We start from the raw sequence: 20,684 nt of genomic DNA, 5'->3' as shown, positions 1-20,684 counted from the left end.
ACGTTTAAAACATGGAAATTCTGGGGGGTGGGTGGGTGGCGTCAAGGGAAAGATAAAATGAAAATAAACCCCTTCAGCCGGCACTTAGCTTGGCGTCCCAAAGAGTACTTTCACGAGTTTGGCGGCTGTTGAAACTGGTGTAGCCACTCATGCGGGAAGTGGTCCAAAATGGCGGTGTAGAACACCGCGCGTGTCGAAGACACAACAAGCGTGAGGCGAGCAGATTAGACGGCCTCCTTTCGATTCTCTACCGTCAAGTCCAATGCGGCCTTCAGCTTCCAAGAGCCCAGCAGTTGTCCAAAACCTCGTGTGGGGAAATGTGGTATCTGTCCGTCTTGTCCACCGTCCACACGCGGCTCCAAGCTCCGGCGCGAGGAAGCCCTCCGTCCACCCGCACGCTTTGCCAGGCCCCGATGCTTTATACGACTTCCTTTATACGCATTGTTAAAAGTAAATAATGACAGATGTTTTCTTTCACAATCTTGCGAGATTTCCAGAACTCCTCGGCGTCAAGGGAAAGATAAAATGAAAATAAACCCCTTCAGCCGGCACTTAGCTTGGCGTCCCAAAGAGTACTTTCAGGAGCTTGGCGGCTGTTGAAACTGGGTTAGCCACTCATGCGGGAAGTGGTCCAAAATCCCAATGTACCCCTAAATTTCCACGGGCCCTGTCCAGATGTTACAGGTGAGTGACATGGCTCGGTGGATTTCGCCCACATTCATTCGACACAAACCCCTTATCCACGCATACTCATTCCAAAACACAAGGCATTTCAAAAGTCAACAAAGCACTTATTTCATACACCCCCTGCAGGACCATGGCATTGATGTCGTATACATGTGTGCATTTCTCTCTAGGCAGCGGGGAGGTACCGCACAACTAAGATGGTGGGGGCGCTTCAGGCTGTGGTGCCCGCAGTCCCAAAACAAGTCAACCGACTTACACGTTCATTGCCCCCCACCTTTACCTTTTGGCCCCGTGACAGCCCAACAGCCCTTTCTGCCATTACCCCGCCGGTGAGGGTCACCACACACGAGGCTCCGTTGCCTCCTGCTGCCGCGCAGCTCCACGGGTCGCCGGGGGTCTCCTTTACCCCAGGGCGCCCAACCAGACCCTCCACCAACGAGCTCCAATTTCCAGATACCACTGGCTGCCAGGGGTAATTGCCGCAGAGGGGGGCCGCAGGCATCGCTCCTCAGAGCCTGATCTGTACCTGCGGACACACATACCTTCCCCACCCACAAGATCCCAAAACACATTTCCTCCCCTGCTGCCATTCCATTTCTCAAACACAATTCCAGAGAAGATGGTTCAAAAGGTGTTACAAAAGGTTGCCATGGCCTGCTACATGTGAAATCCCCCAGTTCACATTTAACCAATACAATTCCAAAACACATTTCGCACTAATCACCACTCATCCATATTTCAATTTCCAAACTCACGACCACATAACCACTACACTAACACAAACGCCACCCACAAGACTCTGTGGCACACATTCCATCCCCCTCACTGACCATGTCATCACTCTCACCCGCCTCCCAACTCCAAATTACATGTCCCCAATTTACATAGCAAGTCCTGAAGCCTGGGACAGTAAACATCAAGGCCTTACCTCTACCTTTATATACAGGTAACTACGGCTGGTCAGGTCCAAAGTGCCATCCACCCGTCACAATCCCAAAATGTATCATTGGGCCGACCAAATTGTCATCAAATTTTTCTTTTGTCCTCACCACACTGGCAGGTATGTGGATCCGCATCCAACGGTGATTATCACTACACAACTACCTGTGGCCACGGCAGCTCCGCACCTCCACCGTGCAAGGGTCATCGGGACAAGGTGAGCAGTCAAAACGCCAACATGGCCCATGTGTCCATAAGGGTGCGACCCACCATCCATCCTTCGGCTCCCCTGTGAGGAACACAGCTGCACCAGCCCCAGCTGGCCAATGTGGTGAGCACCTGCTGCCACAAACACTACCGCACGCACAACCTCGGCCCTGGGGGAGACGGTCACAGTGCGTGGCATTCCCCTCGTCACCTACGCCGCCCTTGTCCCCCAGTCCACAGAACCGCAGCCCCCCAGTGCCCACCCACACTTGACCACACCGAGGTCCAGTCGACAGCCATGCTCCACCAGGAGACCCACCCAGAAGACATGGTCCACACACCTCGGACACCCACAGCACCACGTTGACCCCCAGACCCCCAACTCCCTCCCCATGATCCTGCGTTCCAAATATCGGCACAGTCACCCCCGCAACCAGTTGAAAGCTGTGTCCTGCAAACCTGTCAATTTTATCACAGCCTCCAACACTTTGGTCTACACACCTGGATCAATAATGGTGTCACTGTGCAGTGACGACCATTTCTCTTCACAAAATTCACCCTTAAATTTGCATCTAACCCACAGATTACCCATGCCAAACATTTTTCACATTTTACTAAACTCACCAAAGAAAGATGCTTTGCCATACACATGCCAGCCGAGCATGGCATATGCTCGGCACGTTACAAATTCCCATTCAACAAACCCATGGCTCTCTTCCCAAACCGAGTCCATAAATCATAACGGAACATCTGTGGAAGGTCACTCACACCATCATGTTCCACAGATGCCCCAATGGTTGTCCGGCAGGCTATGTCCATCCCTGTCCATGCGGTTCGACCCGCGTCCATAGACCAGCACAGCATGGCAGGTCACCACATGCCGGCTGTCCCAGAGTCTCAGGGAGAGGGTGTCAGGCCGCATGCCCGGGTGGTCACCACATCAGGCCCAAGTTGGCCGTCCGCAGTGCCACCACCAAAGCGCGACCCACAACACCTCCCCCTAGTGGTCCTCAATATACGCCATCCCAGGCTTGAGAAACCACCTCGGACCCCCCGGAGGTCTTAACCCCCACCATGGTCTAGTGACCCTGTCGGCCCGAGCCACCCGCTCGGTCGGCGCCCCGACGGACAAGGGACGCCACACTCCACCAGACTCCCCGTGGGGCCCAGGTCGTACCATGACACCCATGGCTGGACCCCACGTCCAAATCTCGCCAGCAGAGCCCCCCCAGCTGGCTGGCATAACAAAATTTTGAAAGGGGCAACTTTTCCCCGAGGCCATCCTCGATGACCTCCCCATGTCCAAATCCCGCAGCCCGGGGACCAACTCCCTCCATGGCTGTGCCAAATCCATTTCCCATTTGAATTTTATTTTAGATTTTCTTTTTAAAATTTTGATTTCCCGTCCCAAACCGCAGCTACAGGAAACTCCATCAGGTTGTTCTGCCCCTCCCTGCAGCTGGTCCACATTCCCTACGGGGACCAAATCTTCCGAGGCTCTTTCTCCCGATCCTCCAATGTCCAAATCCAGCTCGGAGCCAACACACTCCCCCAGCTGGGTATTCAATTTCGGAGCCTTCGTTACCAAACCGCAGTGCATGGTGAGGGTCCCCTCGGTCACTTCAATCACCTCCTCGGACCGACTCACCTCATCACCCAGACTCCTTTGGGCCTGATCAACCCCTACCTCCATGGGACTGTCCGAGGTCCCCAGCCGCTGAATCACATCATCCTCGTCATCCCCATCATCACCACAAATCATTTCTGGCCCCGACAGGCCTTCCCCAATAAATACCCGGTCCGGCTCCATCACACGGACCCCCAATATCTACCCCCTTTTGCTCTGAACCACCGCCCTTGTGCTGCAAGGATTAAAATCCATCCCACGGTTGGGGTGTTGTGGCATCCACCCGGTCCCGATAAACCTCCAGGCCAGCAGGTGGGAAACGTCCTCCATTTTACTTCCAAACATTCCAAATTTCCTTCCCCATTCACCCGTGGGCACTCCACATTCATCTGTGCGCATTCCCCATTCACATGCCGTTCCCGGTGCAATTCCCAATTTGCCTTCCCCCGTGCCGATTCAAATTCTGCCACCTTTGGCTTCTCCTGGGCCCCAACGGCACCATTCGTTCGTCCTTCCTTCAATTCTCTCGTCCTGGCATCCATTTTGTTAATCATTCGCCTCATGTCTCCCCTCAATTCCTTTCTCATTTCCTTCAATTTTTTACTCTGGGCATTCGTTTCACTCCTTTGGGCATCAATTTTATTACTCATTTGCACCATAAATTGCATTAAGGCCTGGCTGTCTATGGGGGCCGTCCCTACGGCGGGGGAAGTTCCACCTCTATTCTCAACCCCAACTACCTCCGACTCACCCCCAATGCTTCCCGCATCTTCCATTCTCCCTTCCTCCATATTGCCCACCTCCTCCATCCGTAAAGGAGGTCGCTTTCCCACGCGGCTCTTACAACAGGAATAAAATTAAATTTAATGACGCGCCTTTCGCGTTGTGCAAGCCCAATCGACTATACAACTTATCGCCTCAGACTACGAAAAACTTTCGTCCAAATGGCGGGCGTGATGTACGCCCAACCGTGTCGATGTCTCTCCGCGGACAAAAAAATTTGTCCGGTGGGCACAGATCCTCACTCTTGACACCAGTTGTCGCGCGGACCCTACGGTTAACACCAGGGACCAAAACCAGACCAGACCAGAACACCAAAGACCAAAAAAGAACAAAAGACCAGACCAGACCTGTACATTCGTACAGGATGACCAGAACGGATTTACTTGAGGTGATGACCAAACACGGATTCTACTATAAAACACAGGAGGAAGAAGGGAAATGGAAGCTGCGGTAAAAGCGCTTACCTGGAGCGCGCCGACCGCGGCTTTGATCCTGCAGGGAATTAATGAACCAAACAACCACAAGATTTAATGTACAAAAATAAACACGTTTATTCCCGGCATCCGATAACAATGAAACGCGACGGTAATCAAATAAAAGTCCTAATTTGGGATCCCACACACCGCACTTCAAATACGCCACACAGGAATGGATTACGAAAGGAAATGTCTCGTCGTGTAATGTTCTGTGGTGCGTCCTTATCTGTCTGTGGTCTGTCGTCCCCACTTGGCTCCAAGCTCTGCTGCACAGCGAAGGCCCGAGCCAACGCCCACCCAAGGCTCCTCGTCGACCGCCCACGAGGTCCGTGCACCACTCTAAGCTCCAAAGCACCGAGCACCATGCAGATGGCGAGCCAACGACCACCAGGGACCTCCCAAGACCAAGCAGGGAAGCGCAGAGAGCACAAGACAGCCAGAGACAGCCAGAAAGCACAAGGGTTCGAGCTGGATGTGCAAGAGGGCCAGAGGGACGTGCTGCGCAAGAGAGAACTCGATGTGCAAGACTGCAAGAGGGAAAATGTCGTTCGGCGCGCCCTGATATAACCTTGCCGCGGTGACATCAGCCTTAGCGCGCCACCCAATCAGTGCCTTCCACCGAACCTTCCAGCTTCGCGCCTCCCGCACTCGTTGGCTGGAGGTTCACGCCTACCGCGCTGATCACAGGCCTGTAGCGTGGTGATAGCTCGTGCTACTCGATGTGGCTAGGCCTGCCGGAGGTGTAGCTGGCTGCGGCCCATGCGGCAGTGCCCCGAACTGGCCTCTTGCCTGTTCTCTTCCAAAGTCCTTGTCAGGGAAGGGAATTATTTAATGTTGTACTAAGGGCCTGTCTAAGTGTCTACAGGTGTGCATTGCCATAAGGGACAAAGGTTTGATTACCAGGTGTGACACAGGGGTTGATCTTTATCCCTACACTATCTAACACTTGAACATCTTGGTATGTTCACAAGCAGACATCTTAACCCGACAAACCGGACTAACATATAACTTATTGTAGGTAGATTCCCTATCGCGACAGACGAAGCATGTTACCTATTCAGATCTACCTGACTTGAGATATTGCTTTACCCTACCGACATAACAATATGTATGTTCTTCCGCAACACCACGGCAGGCTCACACCTCGGGAGTTCAACTCGTACGGAACTCGCAGGGGAAACGACGAGGTCATGATGAGGGGAACGTTCTCACACGTACGCCTCATTAATAAGATTGTGGGGAAAATGGGTCCCAAAACGATCCACTTTCCATCGGGTGATAAGGTATGTGGATGCTTGTTGCGTCGCTGCAAACTGCATTTTGAACATTTAGAACCATTTCCTCAGTGGAGGTTCACATTTCCATGTAAATGTTTCACATTCGAACTCTAACAAAGCTCAATTTTGCTTGGACCTTCCCTTCAGCTGGACATATATGATGCAGCCGAGCGCTACCGGAGGGAGCATAAGCCACTCATCGTCCTCGCTGGGAAAGATTTTGGCATTGGTGGCTCTCGAGATTGGGTCGCAAAGGGGCCTTACCTCTTGGTACATTTGATCTTTTCAACTATTTCCACTCATTAACCTTCCTTTTTATTGCTGTCAACATATATGGTCATGGAAGAGGATAGTTTGCTGGTACAGTAAATTGTGGTAACGAGCTACGATGGATAAACCATGTGCTGTCTAAAACTTATGAATCGGCTACCTTCACTCTCCTCGCTCTAATTATTGTACCTGTCTTGGGTTGAAATCACCTTTCAATGTGATGCACAGGTTACTTGTGCTTCATCTCCACCAAGCTTGGAACTTTCTTGTGGAGATGAGTCGGCATTCGTACAGGAAGGCGGCATTCCTAAGTGCCGAGTCGATGAAAAATAATTAATTGTGACAGTTGATGTAGAGTTTGTGTTAAAGGTCAAGTTTTTATTGCAGCTATGTTCATTGCTAACTTGTGTCATGGCATGTGTTCACAGACATGCCACGTACAAGTCTGGAAAAATATTTTGATGCCACATACATGGTGGTAAACTTGTGGGTCTTGCTTATGTTGCTCAAAAGACCACAGCAGGTAGACTTTTACTTGGAGCATCAGATTTCAGAAGAGATGTATAAAACCTGAGGTTTTGCTTAATTCATGACCACCAATGTACAGGTATAGGCAGCTATGTTGGGCAGACGAGTCAAAACCAGCAGGCTGTATGTTCCGAACACTTGAGCGAATGTGCGCCTGCATTCTATGGCCCGACAGGGCGTCCGGGCTGTGTTGGCCGAAACATACGACCGGGTGCTGCGAGCCAGCTTGGTGGGCGTGGGCATCGTTCCACTGCAGTTTGTGGATGGGCAGAACGCAGAGAGCCTGGACTTGACCGGTCGCGAAACGTACACTGTTCACCTGCCAGCGGAGCCTGTGCCGAACGCGCTTGTGGATGTGCAGGTGAGTTGTCAGGGAAGCGTTATCTTTGGCACAATCTTTTTTTCCCTATTTTTAACGAAGATAGCGACTCATTGTTAAATTCTGTTCAATAACAGCCAATGCATGAACATGGGTAACATTATAGTAAATGGATGAAATCATCAGGAAGTTTGCTGAGCTATGCTAACCACCATGAGAAGCTGACGGTGTGTGTGTGAACCGTACGTCGGAACAAAATAGGGGTTAACGCCCGATACATCAGCTTCCCACAGCAGTTGGCACGCATACCTCAGTCAAAGTCCTGTCGATTCCATCCATTGCTCTGCCAGTCTGCTGCCAAAGGTAGACACCTAGCGTTCAACAGGAAGACGAGTTCTTCATTCCAACTTTGTAAAGCCAAGATATGGGCTGACGTTGCAACTTGTGCTCTCACTACATTTCAGCTCAACACCGGGCGTACTTTCCAAGCCGTTCTGCGGCTGGACTCGGATATGGAGTTGACGTACTACAACCACGGCGGTCTTCTCAACTATACTATACGGACGAATCTGCAGCCATTGCCAGAAAACATGCAGGCCTGAATCAGAGTCCATTTGTTTTTCACTCCTTACCATCCGCTAAATTAAGGAAATAGCTTAAGCAATCAATCAAACGTGGTGGTGTCGCTGTTTTAAGAGACTGCCATGGAGTATGCCATAAATGTGACAGACTTCATCCATTTTTTTTTTTATTGGTTAAAAAACACCTTAAACTTTGTTTTTGGCCTGAGCCTCACATTGGATCCCACTCTGGAGCCAAACTGTTCTGTGAATTATCCTAAGGGGCACACGTATGTTGATTTTACTGCTGTGTATGCGATACAATGGCACAAGTGTTGACCGCTTTAGTACATACGCAACCCTGTGCACATGAAAGGTGTATTTGGAATGCTCAGCACATGTTGATCATATCAACAGTGTGTGAGCACATGGAGCACGGACCAGCTTCACATCATTGTATTACTAACTTAATGTTCTGGCAATAAATCTTATGCTATCTGTAAGCCATTTATGATTCTTTTTTTTTCCCATGTGTATTCAGCAGCAAAATTATTAAAGTAAACCTGTCATGACTGTGGCTGGTATGCTAGCACTGTGGGTTCAGGCCTCGTGCGCACAACAGCCAGGTGTACAGCACTGGGATAAAGCATGTTGGCCAAGATGGCCAGTAGAGTGTTGGCATCGTGCAGCGTGTGCTTCGGTTCTTTTATGAACCAGCACACGTACTCGATCACCCCCTGGAACTCTTGGTACTGCTTATTTGAAAGCAGGTTTTCAAGGGAAGATAAGGCCTAGGTGGGGATTGGGGGAAGGAGTAACAAGCTGAAGTTGCCGTGGTTTCAGCAGCCGACGTGAGGATTATTCCAGATAAAGCTTTTAACATCAGTAGTTTTCTCAAATAATAGAAGTAGCCATTTTGGTGCTCAATGTGGACTTGTACACACTTACCTGTGCTGCTTGCGGTATGAGCTGCAATGTAGTCGCCGGTGCGATGTGCAGGCTTTCATCGGGCAGCTGTCGTGTCATCAGGTAGGTAAGCGTGCAACGTGCTGCGAGTCGGAACCTGAAATGAGAAATGATTTGTTTTGTCACAATGATGGATGAGCAGTCGTCTTTCTGATATTGATCAAAGTGTTGAGGCTCGTTCTGCATGTGTTGTATACAAAGACAATAGGAGACCGCTTAGAAATGAAGACATTTGAAGAAGGATTATAACGAGTTCCCTTACACAGAACTTTTAACACAGGAGTCCATTAGGCCCATCAAGTCTGCACAATGGTTGCCAACTTGTGGTTGTGTGTCTGTGCTCTATCCTATTAAATGCTGAGCATCAAGCAAGGAAACAACATGTATCACTTTTAAAGTGGTACGACTGACAGGGTTTCGAACCACCGACTTCCCACCGAGTGTGGTAAAAATCCACAAGATGCGCTTTGAAGCTGAGATCTTAGCATCATGGGCCTTAGGGCTAAGAAAATTCAACTTTGAGTGCAAACGGTACAGAGTTGATCTGTTACTGACGACAGCAATACCTTTGGGAGAGCGGGGAGCGCCGACCAAGACCTATGGCTCCAAGAATTCCCCCAGATGTCTTATCCTCAGCTAAACGAAGAAGGATTTTTACAAGTGCCAGCATCATGGAAGCACCTTCGCTCATTGGCAGCAGCTGATTGTGTTGTAATTGAAGGGACAAAACGTGCTGCGCTACATGCCACCATAATAGCATGCTGCTCTCCTGCTGCTCCGTCCTTGTGTAAATTGCAAAAAAAATTCAGTTACATAATGTAAACGGTGTGATAGAATAATAAAGAGGAATGTTTGACTGACACACTTGGGGAAAGCCTGCTGCATCCATTGCATGAGCTGATGCAGAACGAGCGCGTCGCCCTTCACACCAGGCTGTTCCTTCCGCCACTGCAGGACATACGCATATAGCGTGAGAGGTGCAGGACGGGACACGCACTCCTGCAGGAAGTCCTCTCGAGTCAGCTCTGGCACCCGAAGTGTGGCCAGCACGGGTTCCCAGGTGGGGATGGCCTGGCCTGCATGTGGCAAACAACGACAGCAAGAGATGACGGGCAGATATACAAACCGTACTGCACAAGACTTGCTACTGTAAAAAAAAACAACCTTCAAGCTAGTTTATTTTCACAAATGGAAATATGTCTCGTCAAGTTATCTTACAGTGAGCTATGAAGTAGTCAGCGATGCAAGCCTCGGTCATTGTTGCCAAGTGCTGAATGGAGGCCAGGGCCCGCCCTGCAGCAGAAAGAGCCGGCAGCACCAGGGGATTGCAAGGATGACTCTCAAACCAGGTGACCAAAGCCTTTTCCAGCGGCTTAGCCTGCTCGGGCCTTGCTTGGTTTAAGAGGCTCAGTAACTCGGTAAGCAGGTTTGCCCGGACTGTAAACTGAGCTGCAGGTGGAAGTCCTGTAAAACGAGGAAGGTTAAAGATTAATGGAATGCTCATTATCCAGAGAGAATATGAATATCATGCCTTACCTCACTCTGTTACAGCATGGTGACTGTCATAAACTATTAACAGAACAACGGTTTGGGAGTGTGGCGCTAAGCTTTAATGTGTGCTGCAATGAAAGCCTCGTATATAAAAAAACAGGATTAAGGACAGCTTAATTGCAAATCTTTAGGCCAAACTTTAGAATTCTTCCCAAAAATAACCTGTCTTTGCATTTCATCCCCAATGCCGTTGACATGTCATGAATGAGGCAGAAAACTGTAGGACGAGTAACTTTCAGGGCTCTAGGAACCTCGCATGCCAGCTCGTTAGTGTTGCAACTTGCCAAGAAGGTCCATGCCCTGAATGCTTTCCAACATGTCTGTAAGAACAAAGGCCACCGATTGATGTGACAGATCTTGGGAAAGCATCTTTACCATCATCTCCAGGTAGACGAGGCTTTTCTCAGAAGCATCCTGCATAGCATCACAACAATATGACAAGCATAATAATTAAAATTGTTAATCCGTCATCACCTTGAGTGACGCTTCTTTTTTTTTCTTTTTCTTTTTTGTATACAGGATCGACGCTTGTGAAAGAGCTAACATTAATCACACAAAAAATCAAACAGACACAAAGTATATCATAAGGGGAGCGGTAGACAAGATGGGGAGAGAAGGGGAAGCACACAAACAACATTTGAGAGCAGGGAGATCTGTGGGAGGGAGGGGGCTTGGAGGGAGGGGGCTTGGGGGGAGGAGGTGTGGGAAGGGGGAGGAGGTGTGGGAAGGGGGAGGAGGTGTGGGAAGGGGGAGGAGGTGTGGGAAGGGGGTGGGGGGGAGGAGGTGTGGGAAGGGGGTGGGGGGGAGGAGGTGTGGGAAGGGGGTGGGGGGGAGGGGTGGGAGAAGTATAAAACACCAGGACACTGCAAGGACTTCCAGGAAACAACAACATGCATTTTAAGGCCATTTTCCCTGCTAGAGCGGGGGTTAGCCTTGCGGTCCCCATGACGATCTTCTCCATTTTGCCCTATTTTCTGCATCTCTCCTTGTTAACCCCCTTGCCTGCAAGGACTTGCAGGAAAGAAGTTGGTATTTCAAAAAAGTGGATCTGGGGTGAAATTAGCGGGGGTAGAAAAGATCAAAGTATAATCCACGTTCCATCATCATATGGGGAAGATCAGCAATGCCTTGCCTTGTGTGTAACAGTCCCATGCTGAGCCAGCATCCCTGACGCAGCCTTGAGGACATGCAGTATCTGTACTCGGGGCTCTTCAGGAAGACAGATCACGATGTTCGCTGGATAATGATCCAAAACGTAGTCGGAAACCATTTGATAAGTGGTGATGTCCACGTTATGCCAGGGAAATGTACGTGCCCGACTCAGCAGTAGATCCAGGCCTGAATCCTGACGGCAAATGGGAAAGAGAACGAGTTTGCGGGAAACTATTTCAAACATGGATACTCTGGTTAACAATACAAACAGAGCTACTTACAGGGCTCCCCAAAAGGCTGCTTTCCTTGGCGAGTATCACTAGGACATGTAGGAGAACGCACAGCAGGGAACGTGCGTGCAAAGGAGAAAATTCTGCACCAATGATCTCTTCCCAATGCATTTGGCCAACCAGCCAGCCCAAGAAGAGTATGGAGCTGTGCCATTCCTCACGCTCTGCCTGGGAGGCAAAGGTCGTCAACCGGGTGCATCCTCTACCCGTTCCGTTTACGGAACAGAAGATAAAATACAAACCCAATGACAGCCAAATGTAGATGTGATGTAAAAAAAAAAGCCAAAGAGAAGTGATAACTAGGTGGAAACAAATGTAGTTGAATAGCTAGTGGAAGATAACAGGCCAAGTTAACGAGGGAGACGTTAAATGCATCAAGACACCCCCAGACCCACCAGCAAAATACTCTCCAGAGCAGCAATGTCGAGATGCAAGTTGGCCCAAGGAAGCAACTTGAGTTGTTCGTGGAAAACAGCTAGGATGTGTTCTGGGACTCTGACCCTTGCGATGTCACGGCAGTACGAGGACCACAAGAGGTGCAAAGGTGACGGACCCACAGTAGGGAGCACACCTGCACAGGAAACAAATCTGGCGAATAAGGTTTGAAAACCCAGCACATGTAAAGAGTACCTCTTTCATGATATGATAGACCAGGGATGAAAATTTTTAACATTTGAGAAAAGTTGAAACTTGCTCGCGTTTTGCAACAATGATCAATGCACTCTAGATAACCTGCAAACATGTCGAGAGCACGAGGAAGGAACAAAGTTGGTTCAGGATTGTCCACGAGATGGTCGGGAGGAAAACAAATCGGGCCGGATAAAACGAGAGGGCATGAGATTGGAGGACTTACTTTTGAAGAGTTCATAAATAAGTCCAACACATTGTGTGAACAATCGAACCATCACCACAGCCTGCTCAACATCGTTGTCGATCCAGGGATAAGAGTGTGAAGAACTGATGGAGTAGAAAAAAATATCAAAGACTCAAAAATCACTGAATGAAATGCATATTTATAGAGGAAAAACGAACTCGTGTTTTTAAAAATTTAAAATCCATCTTAGAAAGTGTACTTTTCTGCAGCGCTCCTGAACAAACCAACAGTACCTTTTGTTGTCTACTTCCAAAGGCAGAATCCATGGCTCAAATAAGGTAAGGAGTGACGCATAGATGGACTGCACACCTACACAAACAGCACTTAATCACGTCATGAGTGAGACGAGCTACTTTGACTTTGAATGCACTTCCATGGACGACATTACCTGCAAGTAAAGCGGGCCTCTCCGGTTTCGAGTTCAGCAAAGAGTCGGCTTCGACGCGGATCATGGACTGAGCGAGGAATTGATAGAACTTGCTCAGGTACTCGAGGTGAGCCTTCCACACGGGATAAAGGCCGAAACTCAGAGCCGTATTCACATCCAAGCGTTGGCTCAGAAAGAATGTGCTCAGCCATTTGACCGTCTCTTGAACCTGCAGGACAATCCGAGAACAGTCTATCCATGTCTTCACAACTTTGCTACCCTTAGGGATGCCTTTTCTCCCAATGTCATTTGGCTTAGCCTCAAACTGATAAACTGAGGAACTTTAAAAAGAAGGCTAGAGGGTACATTCAAGACATTACCTGTGCATGCGAGAGCTTTGCAGGTGCAGGCTGATCCAGGATTGGTGGCCTGGATTCCTCACTGGCAGTCCGATTCGAACACAGACTATTGAGCAGTACGTTCCAGCAGCCCGGACTAAGTATCCGTTCTGCACAGCCTGCGGACAACAGACACAATGTCCATGTCAATAAACGACGTCGATTTCTACTGATCTACTTTATATCGATTTGAAGTTTCGTCCTTTTGACTAATGGGCAGTTATGTTAACATGTTCACTGACCGAGTGTCGTTTGTTGTGTTGACATGGGAATGTGCGATCCTCAAGATGCTTCCTGTTCACTTCCCCCAGCACCCGTTGGTTTTGGAATCAGGATTTGGCGCTTAGTGCAACAACCTTGGTTCGATTGGCGATCAGGGAAGTCATCTATATTATAAAAGGCACTGTGTGCCTGCCTCTGTCCTTCCACCCATTGGTTGGACAGTTCGCCTGACTCCACCCACAATTTCAACCTGAAAAATCATATGGCCACCATGTTGGTGTTTACTACTACGTCTTCAGAGCTGTCATATTCACAATTTGCCATGCCCTCCCTCCAAGTTTTCCCTTCGGTGTAAAATGACCAAAGCGACAGCGAAAAGGATTTTTAGCTTATAGGCATCACAGACTTTGTGAAGATAGGCCTCAGCGATCACAGCAGCGGACCTATAATGCACCGCCCAAATAACTATATGGTATTCTCTCAAGCAGGGCTTTTACCACGGAGGTTAAACAGGTCCTTGCTGGTGTTGTGGGAATGATTCTTAGCTTTGTCGTGAGAAGTAAATCCCAAAACATCATTCCAGAACAAGCTAAAACAGTCAAGTGGAGTATTTACCACATTTATTGCATTTGGTATATTTTAGGCCTTGGTTGCTCATTAGGTGTAAACTGGCGTTCATTGAACCCTGCAGTGGCTCTTTTCCATCCTGGGGCCTCCGTCGCACTTCCTGAGAAATTATCGTCGATGCAGACCGAACATTACGTAGAATATAACCGGAGCTGCTAATTGATCAGGAAGTTGCTTGTGATACGTTTGGAAACGAGCGAAAATTAGCCTTAGTCCATGTATCAAACAAGCTCATATTATGAGCCTTAGACCATGAAAATAAATAAATAAATAAATCATGTGGCGGCCGGTCTATATGGAGGTTTGAATAGCAGCCGGTAAACCGGTCACTCAGGTTCAAGGGGTTAAACCCAAAAAGGACCGCTTTCCTCAAAAATGGCTGCATCACAAAAATGTAGCGTACTAGTGCTATCAGTTACTTTCCTCGAGTCATGCAATTTTAGGCTATTCGATAGGATTGGCAGCCAGAGGTTTAGGAGTTATCAATGCAGTAACAGGAAGTGTTACAACTTAAACAGTTATGAAAACGTATTTGGCATTCCCAGCAGCACAGACTACGTGGCCCACTCCCTCCTAGAAGTGACAAAGTGCAGAGCAGCTCACCATTTAGCAGCAGCTTCAGTGAATCTCCATAGAGGTCTGGGAACTGGAAGGTGAGTACATGCTTCCATTGCTGACACAGAAGGCCGAACAGAGCTTCCTTTTCCCTGGCGGGTCGGGGACCCAAGGAACACAGCGCTCCGTGCATGTCCTCCACTATTTTCTGCCTCAACGCGAGGGGTGGTTGAGTACTGCTCAACCACTGGGCCACTCTAAACTGAGGAAGATATAGCGAATAAGCAGCAAATAGTTAATTCCTTAAAATTTTTAAAATCTTTTTGTATACTGAATCGAGGCTCGTGAAAGAGCTAACATTTACTTCACAAACAAATCAACCAGACAAACAAAACACACAAAAAGAGGGAGCGGAAAACAAGACACCATGCGGAAAACAAGACACCAAGACAAGACAAGACACCAACAAGACACCAAGACACCACCATGTTTGCAAACACCGAGCCCCAATGAAGCTCTTCGATATGCTCGAGCCCGTTCAAACCTTGGTGAGCAACATGAAGACCGTGTCACCGCTTTCCGTAGCAGCACAGTGTGCTACACGGTTGAGCATTTGTGGAAAGCGTGTCGGCGCGGCATTTGGCTCAAAATGTGGGGACAGAAGGGTGCAGATGGACCGTTTCGCAAGCATGGTATCAAGCAGACGGGAACAGCAGCTTTCCATGGGGGCAATGAAGACCTTGGTGGGAAAAACATTTTTTTTTAAAGTTGACTTAATTTTTAATAATCCCTCACAACATGCTGCCTCAAAGTGTAAAGAGCATACTGTTACTATTTGCCATGAGTGAGTCGTTCACACCATCGAGCCCACTTATTCTAGGACCAATACTGGCCGAAGAGTGTTGTTACCTCCGCCACCGAAGGTGGACGGAGGTTATGTACCCCTGTCTGTCTGTTTGTCTGTGAACGAGATATCTCAAAATGTTATGGACGGATTCAGACGAAATTTGGCAGAGAGGTAGTGTATGTAATGAAATGATTAGATTTTGGTGAAGATCCGGATTCAGATCCGGCTACTAGAATTTTTTAAAGTGATTTTTCACCATTGGGAGATCGGTCCAAAAACGACATACAGCTGCATATCTCAAAAAGTTGTGGACGAGTTGGTTAGGTGACAAGAACTAGTCGATTAGATTTGGGTTCAGGTCCAAATCCAGATCCGGCCCATCAGTGTGGTACAAAACAAACCGACGAGCCTGGCAGAGGTATGCATTCTAATCGAGTGACTTTCCAGTTCAATATGGTACCACGACCGGAGGACGTTATTAAATAGGTTCCTTGATGTAGGGCGAGTTTTACCTGACCGAGGATGGCAACGCACGAGGAGAGGAACTGCCGTGTTGGAGGATATCGCCGAGTTTCACCCGTCACAAAGTCCGTCAGGAGGTAGAAAAGTATTTCCCCCACTTCCTGTACTTTGGAACTATGCTGGTTCTTGTGTGTGTTTATCAATGCACTATATTGCAGCACACAGAACCAAAAGGAAGAAAGGAAAAAAATATAGATTAAAAAGTGGAGCGGTTTGTAAAAATGACAAGAAGGGTATATAAAAAAACAAAAAAACAAATAGTTCTTTAAAACGAATCAATTATATTTTCCAAAAAAAGTTGTACTTCACACAAAATGAGCCAAAGGGATAGAGACGCCTTCACACGGGGCTTCACGGACGGGATCCCATGTACTGCGAGCGTCCACGAGAAAGGTCTCCATACATATCCTCTCTGGGTGGATCAAAAACACTTACGTGATTATGTTTTCCGTGTGGACAGCAGCAGCTGGTACCGCATGGGCTGGAGCGTTGCAGGCCTCGGTTTGCAGTCGGTCAATCTCACTGCCCGTCACCTGCAGCCGTTCTGCGACGTGCTTATCTCGTTGTGCCTCTGCAAACTGCACCAAGGAGAAAAGGGAAGGGTAAACCGGTTTGGCGAAGAGTTTTTGGTAAGACTATCCATGGAGTCGGAGGTCTAAGGCACTCCAGCTCACCTTCAGTGTGATCTTGGCAGGACCAACGCATTTCTGCTCTGCTTGATTACATCGGAGCTTCAGCACGATTTGACTATCCTTGTTAAAGTACAAGTTTGGCAAATACTCCAGGAAGTCCGAATCCAGGGTGGCCTGCTGTGCCTCTCTTCGAGCTGCTGATCTGATGCACAATCAAAATAGTAGAAAAAAAAACTAGAACGACACTCTTCGACGTCACGACGTCGACTAATATGCCTCCGCCCACATTATTACATCATTATAATACTTGTATCAAGTTTGATTTAAATCCATTCAGCTGTGCCCAAGTTGGCACATTTTTACCTGACATGACCTGACCTTTGAGCTATTGACCCCAAAATTTAATCAGTTCATGATTACATCATTATACATACCTGTACCAAGTTTTAATTTAAATCCCTTCAGCTGTTCACAAGGTCTCACATTTTTACCTGACATGACCTCTGACCTTTGACCTCAGGACCCCCAAAATCTAATCAGTTAACCTTTACATCATTATACATATCTGTACCAAGTTCGAATTAGATCCCTTTAGCCATTTTCAAGTTATAGACCTATTACAGACTTTGACTTTTAATCTTTGACCTCTTGAACCCAAAATCTAATCACTTAATGTTTACATCATTATACATACCTGTACCAAGTTTGAATTAGATCACTTCAGCCATTCTCGAGTTATAGACCTATTACAGACTTTGACCTTAGACCTCTTGACCCCAAATTACAATCAGTTAATCTTTACATCATTATACATACCCATACCAAGTTTGAATTAGATCACTTCAGCCATTCTCGAGTTGTAGACATATTACAGACTTTGACCTTTGACCTCTCGACTCCAAAATCTAAACAGATCATCTTTACCTCATTCTTCATAAGTGTACAAAATTTGGTCAGGATCCCATCACTGGTTCACAAGTTATCGCGGTAACAGTATTTTTTACCTAACATGACCTCTGACCTTTGACATCGTGACCCCAAAATCGAATCAGTTCATCTTCACCTCATTATACATACCTGCACAAAGTTTCACCAATATCCCTTTAGCCGTTCTCAAGTTATCGCGGTGACGAAAACCTATCACGGACGGACGGACAGCCGGACGGACAGCCGGACGGACAACCTGAAAACTCATAAAATTCATAAACTCATAAAAATTGGACTATTTGTTATTACCACCATCATAAGGCTCATTTTTTTAAATTTTTTTTTATAAGGCTCATTAACCATGCATCATCATTACTGCAGAAGGAATTTTATATTATTTTATCACTACAGGATTTTATCACAGCAATGATAAATCTCAGCGCCTTAGGTAGTAAGACATGGTTCCGCAGTCTCACTCTGCCTGGTGTGTGAGGATCTGGAGGTCCATGCAGACCAGCTTCTCAGCCTTGAGGTGACAGGCTGGGGGTAAAGGTTGAAGAGGAGCACGGTGGTGGTTGGGGAAAGGCAGAGGTGACTGTTGTACCTTGTGGTCTTGCAGGAATGACTGGACCATATTTTGGACTGCAATAAACAGGGTTTGACAAAAGGAGAGAATGCAAGTACAATAAGGATACAGGGAAGAGGAGAGAAGCTAATGGATCAGCCAGAAAACCAAATTAAATGACTTGTTGGTCACAATCAAAAAAAATGAAATTGATCTAGGCTGGACATGGACGTTTTATTGTATACATAATTTAAAAAACCAAAAAAAAACAAATGCTGAAACGTGCAATAATTTCACCTGAGCAAGTTATAGAGGAAATGACATCGACACTGGTCAAAGCATTGTGGGTAAAACCAAGATTTTGCTAAGTCACGTGTGCTGTGGAATTGAGGTGTATCATCAAGTTCCTTGTGTAGAAGGACAACATCAAAGCAACTGAAATCTACACTGGAAAAATTCCATGGAGGTGTAACGTATGGGTAAAATTGGATAATTGTCATCTCTGGACCAATCAGAGACAGCCATGGTCAGGAGTATGTTGGGTAAATGCATCATGTGATCCAGTTGAGCTAGGCCGAGGGAAATATGCTTGCTTGTGCAAGGTTGGCTGAGAGCCATTTCACAGTTGCTGGGCAGAACTGCTTCTTTGTGCTGAGCTGGCAAAAACATGTTTTTTCTGTAGTTTGACCTTGTGCAACAATGTGAAGCCAAGGGTCATTATATCAGCATCCCTATGTTATTTTCTGATGTTCCAGTTTTCACTTCTGCCTCCCTGTGTAGTAAACAATTTGGGTGTATATTGAATGCAGTCTTGAGTGGGATTCAGAGATCTGCTTGCCTGGTGTCAAACATTTCTCTCCGTACGTACGTAATTAATAAATGGTCCTTTGTCAACAAAGTGAAAGTCATCTGTTATTTTTGATACAGGACAACAACTCCCACATAGTTGTTTTTTTTTTAATGGTTGTAAATTTGTAGAAATGTTGAGCATTCTTTCACCCATCAATTCCTGCCATTCAAGCAAACATTAAATGTTTGGAACAGCAACATTTTGGAAATTGTAGGATTACTATACAACAAATCGCAGAGATTGGATGTCATTGGTGGCAGTGTAGAAACCCATTCATTCTCACACGGAATACGGGACTTTCAATAAAGATGTAATCAGTCTCAGAATGCTCAGTGTGCATGCGCAGAAGCCCCTAGAAATAGTGATCTTCGGGGCACGTGAACTGCTATTGTGCGTGCTCGATAAGGATCGTTACCTAAAATGGCTCACAAAGCTTCAAACAGAAGCCAAAACTACTTGGAAAAGCACCTGAGAGAAAACTGGGGTGTGCCTCTGTACAACGAATGAGTTGGAGGGAGATGCCGTATCTGGTTTGGGGACTTCTGAACACAAATGAGAAGGACACATCTGGGGCTTGTGAGTGCGTAAGTTAAGTTTAAAATAAATTTGTAAAATAATGATTTTACAATTACATGTTGGGGTGGGGTGGGGCGTGGGGTGGTGTGATGAGAGGGTGGGATCTGTAGGGGCTGTTATAAATATATTGTTTGTTTGGTTCCGGCACCACAAGAGTAGTTATTGCTATAAGTATACGTGTGTGTGTGTATGTGTGTGTGTGTGTGTGTGTGTGTGTTATATCCACTGCCATTGCTCACTTGTATGAACAGGAAGTGGTACCAACTCAGCACCTCTCATCCACAGATATTTCTCATATTTCCTATATTTTTGTGAGTCAGATTTGCATCCAGGAACACAACAAGTATGGTTAACTATTCTGAAATTGCCACTCTTTCGTTTAAATGCTAAAAATTGTTCGAAAGACTATTTGAATTGCAGATTTCACGCTACGAACGGCAGGTTGATAGTGCCTCGTGAAGTGGAAGCGAGTCAATGAAAACGCACACACAGCATATTAGACTGTGGGCCAAAATCTATAGCTCATCATCCCGTGGCGAGTATTTGTTGGCAACCTGATATTAATACAAGAAGTACATAATGATATTGTGACGAAAAACCATCAATGTTCTTGTATTTCTCTTTTCACATTAAGTAGAGAACATCACCTGGTGTTGGCCTAATGGTTATGGCGGTGGGCTTGGGATCCTAAGGTCCTGAGTTCGTTGAATTAACGCCAGGTGTGGTTGACAGCCTGTCATCCTTCCGAGGTCGGCAAAATGAGTACCAGATAACTGGTTATAGAGAGGCATTGCATCAGCGGCAGAGGTGCCCACTGAAAATGATGCAACCAGCAGCCGGGTGGCTGCACACGAACCACCCACCACAATTAGAGAACAACGGTCAAACAAATGGTTTCAAATGCTGCGTTACGGTATTTGTTCCACAGGTGTCGCTAGTGAGTAAGTGGCAATCAGCTAATCACTGATGTTGATCGACTCAGGTCGAGACCGACCGGTCTCTTGCTCACCTACCCAATATGGCACTGCCTGTGTGGTGTTGTGTACACATTGTTTTTTCTGAAAGTGGCCTAATTACGCAATCGTCTTCG

The 20,684-nt window shown here is 47.2% G+C and overlaps 2 protein-coding genes across 2 annotated transcripts in view; one reads left to right on the top strand and one right to left on the bottom strand.

The window, feature by feature from the left end:
• Positions 1 to 8,176, top strand: part of LOC137421938 (cytoplasmic aconitate hydratase-like) — a 68,725-nt gene extending 60,549 nt beyond the window's left edge. The window contains exons 19-22 of the mRNA XM_078773057.1: positions 5,855 to 6,002; positions 6,144 to 6,266; positions 6,970 to 7,155; positions 7,578 to 8,176. Coding sequence (XP_078629183.1) covers positions 5,855 to 6,002; positions 6,144 to 6,266; positions 6,970 to 7,155; positions 7,578 to 7,715 — 595 coding nt within the window. The 3' untranslated portion in view covers positions 7,716 to 8,176. The remainder of the gene's footprint in view (positions 1 to 5,854; positions 6,003 to 6,143; positions 6,267 to 6,969; positions 7,156 to 7,577) is intronic.
• The window catches only part of EPG5 (ectopic P-granules 5 autophagy tethering factor), a 90,327-nt gene continuing 77,487 nt past the window's right edge, over positions 7,845 to 20,684 (bottom strand). The window contains exons 28-46 of the mRNA XM_068108534.2: positions 18,080 to 18,245; positions 16,719 to 16,878; positions 16,480 to 16,622; positions 16,035 to 16,191; positions 15,220 to 15,414; positions 14,724 to 14,937; positions 13,254 to 13,390; positions 12,895 to 13,102; positions 12,740 to 12,815; positions 12,486 to 12,589; positions 12,028 to 12,203; positions 11,624 to 11,800; positions 11,323 to 11,535; positions 10,475 to 10,604; positions 9,858 to 10,103; positions 9,505 to 9,715; positions 9,206 to 9,421; positions 8,622 to 8,736; positions 7,845 to 8,464 (exon numbers count right to left, since the gene is read on the bottom strand). Of these exons, the coding sequence (XP_067964635.2) occupies positions 8,240 to 8,464; positions 8,622 to 8,736; positions 9,206 to 9,421; positions 9,505 to 9,715; positions 9,858 to 10,103; positions 10,475 to 10,604; positions 11,323 to 11,535; positions 11,624 to 11,800; positions 12,028 to 12,203; positions 12,486 to 12,589; positions 12,740 to 12,815; positions 12,895 to 13,102; positions 13,254 to 13,390; positions 14,724 to 14,937; positions 15,220 to 15,414; positions 16,035 to 16,191; positions 16,480 to 16,622; positions 16,719 to 16,878; positions 18,080 to 18,245 (3,269 nt within the window). The 3' untranslated portion in view covers positions 7,845 to 8,239. The remainder of the gene's footprint in view (positions 8,465 to 8,621; positions 8,737 to 9,205; positions 9,422 to 9,504; positions 9,716 to 9,857; positions 10,104 to 10,474; positions 10,605 to 11,322; positions 11,536 to 11,623; positions 11,801 to 12,027; positions 12,204 to 12,485; positions 12,590 to 12,739; positions 12,816 to 12,894; positions 13,103 to 13,253; positions 13,391 to 14,723; positions 14,938 to 15,219; positions 15,415 to 16,034; positions 16,192 to 16,479; positions 16,623 to 16,718; positions 16,879 to 18,079; positions 18,246 to 20,684) is intronic.

Source organism: Myxine glutinosa, chromosome 2, assembly GCF_964187855.1.
Source record: "Myxine glutinosa chromosome 2, kmMyxGlut1.1, whole genome shotgun sequence".
Taxonomy (NCBI): Eukaryota; Metazoa; Chordata; class Myxini; order Myxiniformes; family Myxinidae; genus Myxine; species Myxine glutinosa.
This window is presented reverse-complemented; position numbering and strand designations above follow the sequence as displayed.